Source organism: Aplidium turbinatum, chromosome 4 (genome assembly GCF_918807975.1).
Source record: "Aplidium turbinatum chromosome 4, kaAplTurb1.1, whole genome shotgun sequence".
In the NCBI taxonomy this organism is placed as follows: Eukaryota; Metazoa; Chordata; class Ascidiacea; order Aplousobranchia; family Polyclinidae; genus Aplidium; species Aplidium turbinatum.
Window position 1 is genome coordinate 34,372,041 of NC_137475.1, and position 3,924 is coordinate 34,375,964.

General features: G+C 36.1%; 1 protein-coding gene across 1 annotated transcript; it reads left to right on the plus strand.

Annotated features, from left to right (window-relative positions):
• Positions 1-495: 495 nt before the first annotated feature.
• Positions 496-3,924, plus strand: LOC145768125 (uncharacterized). Its single transcript, XM_082579597.1, has 4 exons — positions 496-586; positions 1,017-1,175; positions 1,295-1,438; positions 3,456-3,924. Exons 1-4 carry the CDS (start codon positions 499-501, stop codon positions 3,626-3,628), a joined length of 564 nt encoding a protein of 187 aa, XP_082435723.1. The 5' UTR covers positions 496-498; the 3' UTR covers positions 3,629-3,924.

Genomic DNA, 3,924 nt, shown 5'->3' on the forward strand with positions numbered 1-3,924 from the left:
AAGGTAGGCTAACTCGATCCTGTCTCCGTTCATAACCAGGTTTTTTCATTCAAGATATTGAAATCAGCAAGCAACAGTTTTTATAGCATGCCTTTCAAAAGGACACTAGGGTGCTAACTACTGTTTGTTTGTGAGGCCGATTGGATGACAACTAGATTGTCTCTTCACCAGAATGATGTACAGTAGAACATAAATACAATGAACTATCCTTTTATGTACAATTGTACCATAGCCTACATATGTATCAGAGTTGTGTTGAAATTACCAGCTATTTTGGCCTATGAAAATAATTGGCTTAGACATCATGCACAAGATTTCAGAACTGAAGGTTGCTATTTTTTTCTTACAATACCTGGTGAGTGGTGATGCTTTAGCTTACTTTATACCTGAAGAACTTAAAATAATGTTTGTTACTCTTTGTAGGATGTAATGGGATGTAAGTGCTCTGGGCAATTTAAAATAAAAAGTGGTGCTGAAGCCATAACAAATAATGTTCAAATGAAGAGTAAACAATTAAGTTTTGAAGAAACAAGTAATAACCCACTACAAACAGAAACCAAAGCTTTCGATACTTTCCAAGCAGAAGGTAACTTTTTCAAATTGTCGGTCTCCATCATTACCTTTTTGCTATAATTTTAATTTAAAAAATTTGATTGTTTTATTTCCTGATGTGAATTGTATTAAATGTATGCCCTTAAAAGCCATATGTACTTTGTTTTCATTGTTAATGGCAGTGTTATATAATCATGAAAATATGTGATGCAAAGCAACAAATGCAACTGAACGAAGTAAAAGACAACTATCAAGTCGCCTGTTTCTACTTGCTAAGATATAGTATCATACTTTCTATATAATAGAAGTAGAATTTACAATATATATAATACTGTATAATAGGGTAGACAAACTGTTGACTGGGAATATTTGCAAAACATCTGACACAAGATGTCAAAGTATTGACTCAATTTGTTTTACCAAGTATTGTAACAAATCCAAATAAATGCCACTATTATTTTTAGATTCCTACTTGTATGATATTAACATATCCTGTCACACTGATCAACTCAACTGGGTTGAAGCCCACTTACTCTCTCTTTTTGAAGACAAGCTAAAACTGCGATGTTTCCTGTTTGAAAGAGACCGACCTGCTGGTGTGAGTTATTCCAACACCATAGAAGGTAAAATTAGTCAAATGTTTTTGTTTTTTTTTGTTATGACATGTCTGTCTTTGTTTTCATTCACTTGAATGTGTTTGCAACAAATAGATGAAAATTTATGTGATGTTTACAATCTGCAGCTTCTTTAAAACACTCACGAAGAACAATAGTCTGCTTTAGCAAGGAATACTTGTTATCATCATGGAAGCAGTTTGAGGCTTTGATGGCTCATCACACAGACCCACTTGGCATGAAGAAAGCAATGGTTCCTATTGTTCTTGATGGTAAGGCTCCAACTTTATCGCCTTGGTAGCTTTAATGGTTAAATGTGATAGTTATACAAATGCATGTTTCATAAACATACTTCTTACTATTCTATAAATAAAACACAGTTTAACAAAAATGTTTTTATGTCTGGAATGTTAATCTTATTTTAGGATATATTTGGGGTGCTGATTAAAAAGTGTATATATAATCAGTGTTTTTGTCATCAGTTCTAGTTTTGGAGAACCAGTATACCCTTTCTTGTGACACTGGAATTAGCCTAGTTTTTAAGTAGTTCAACAAGACCAGGATTTTTTCTAATTTTAAGGCATGTTATTTGCACAACAACAACGTAATTGTATGTTAATGATATATACTTTAGGCAACGCAAAGCTTTTAAATACATCATAAATGCAAGAAATGTGTGAAAATATTATGCTTATGCAACACCACAGAACAAAGACCTGACCACAGTATGAAAAACCATATTCTTGGATTGACTGGTTCTTGTTGACATAGATCTAATTTTGAGGGAAAATGGCTCCTCTCATGAGGACATGTAGAAAGATCCAACAGCGTGATGAAACGAGCAAGTAATCTACAGATTCCGAAAAGACGACTTGATCAGCCAAAGTTGACTAGGAAAGAGCCAATGTTAAAAGTCCAACAAGAGTGAAATGTGATGGGATCTGACCGTTGTGACTGAGGAATGGAGATCCCATATGAAATCTGCCATCTGTGCAGGTACCAGTCATCTGTAGTGGAGCCTACAGGTTTAAAAAATACCAACAAGAACCTGTGTTGGCTTTCCAATAAACACATCTTAAAACAGATTAATGGAATTCTGGTCTTGAAAGTGTATGAAAACAAGCCAACATCCAGCGTTACAGGGAATCATATCTTGAAAACTAGGTCTAACATTCCAGGTATCAAATTTTATCTTGACCGCCATCAGTACTGTAGTACCTTCAAAAGTCATTGCATATGTTTTACATTTTAGACGTATGTCCCCCAGGGATTATGAGGCCTTTTCGACAAAATGATAAAAAAAACTTTGTTTTGATATGCCAGTTGACACTCAGGCATGAAATTACTGATAATGTATTTGAAAACAACATGTTGCCCAGTAAATGCCCACATTAGAGAAGTAAAGGAGGGCTGCCACAAATTACTTTGCATATGCCTACCGTATGACTAATATTAATAACATTTGACAACTTATCAAACAGTGCAATTAAGTTCAAAAATCTCTTTGAAATTCAATTGTGGCACATCTATTAATACTACAGTACAGTAGTTTGCCTAACTATGTTGTTTAGCAAGCAGAAAAATCTCTTGCAACGTGTGTAGGCAGCACTATATTATACAGTCGGAATGGCCCGTTTCGGTGAGTCCGATCCCTTAATGGAGGATTTTTTCATTTTTTTTAAAAATTATCAGGTACCGTAGCGTAATTATCATTGCCGTTTTAGGGTTAGGGTTAGAGATTAGGAACTCACCGAATCGGACTCACCGAATAGTAGCAGACCCCTACACAGGTCACGGTATGGAATGATAGCCACATTCAGATGATTGTCATTACAGTGTCACAAAGTAAAACTGAATATCCAACTGGATTCTGCAACAGGACCAAGAAACGCGTGCCTTCAGCAAGGCTGTCAGAAGGGTTTGGGCATGTCGGGAGTCAGCCAGTTATTAGCCGAGGAGACGAGGCGTATATTTTTCTCCCGATTCCATAGTCAGTGCTGCTGTTCATTTTGACATGGTCGGAATCGGCTAGTTATAAACCGAGGAGTAGTGTATTTTCGCTCGACTCCATCGCCCTGGTCATCAGTCATTGAGTTTGTTCGACACTTATCAATGGCTCGTGGCTGTGTTTAGCAATACACTTTGATGTGCTTAAAAGTGAATGCAAAAACTGACTTCTTGTTCACTTAATTTATTCAAAATCTCCGACCACTGACGATAAGTCTGACCACGACAAGCAAGCACAAGTGAATAGCTCAAAAAATGCCAACTGCCAACTGTATGTTTCAGATTGTGAATTACCTGGAAAATACAAATGCTTTACAGCATTACGATGGCCTTTGTCTCAACAGCTTTCTCAACACAGATTGAACATGAGATTAAAGTTTTTCTGGACTAACCTGTTGCACTCGCTTGACATCCAATGCCCAAGCTCAACGGAATGGTGGTTAGAGTTGTCCTGAGTTTCTTTTGTGTCTTCGTCAGGTGCTGAACACTTTTTAAAGTTTTAAGAATTACAAAACACTGCTTCGTACGTATGCGTTAAATTAGACATCATTTTATTCTGTGTTTTTTTATTTATAATTTTGAAGCAATAACAGTGCGTGTCAATATATTGCTGTTCAATGTTCATTCGTGATTATTGCTCATTAAATTGCTGCATAATGCTGCTATTTTGCCCATACTGAAAGTCTAAAACGTAAAGCAAGCTTATGTTACCATTGTTATGTTACTTACATTGCCACTGATCAAGCCAAAC

Bases quoted from the DNA above. Each gene is read 5' to 3' on its own strand.
- LOC145768125 (XM_082579597.1), top strand. From the start codon at position 499: ATGAAGAGTAAACAATTAAGTTTTGAAGAAACAAGTAATAACCCACTA. The intron at 587-1,016 runs GTAACTTTTTCA...TATTATTTTTAG, and splicing joins CGATACTTTCCAAGCAGAAG to ATTCCTACTTGTATGATATT. The intron at 1,439-3,455 runs GTAAGGCTCCAA...TGTATGTTTCAG, and splicing joins GGTTCCTATTGTTCTTGATG to ATTGTGAATTACCTGGAAAA.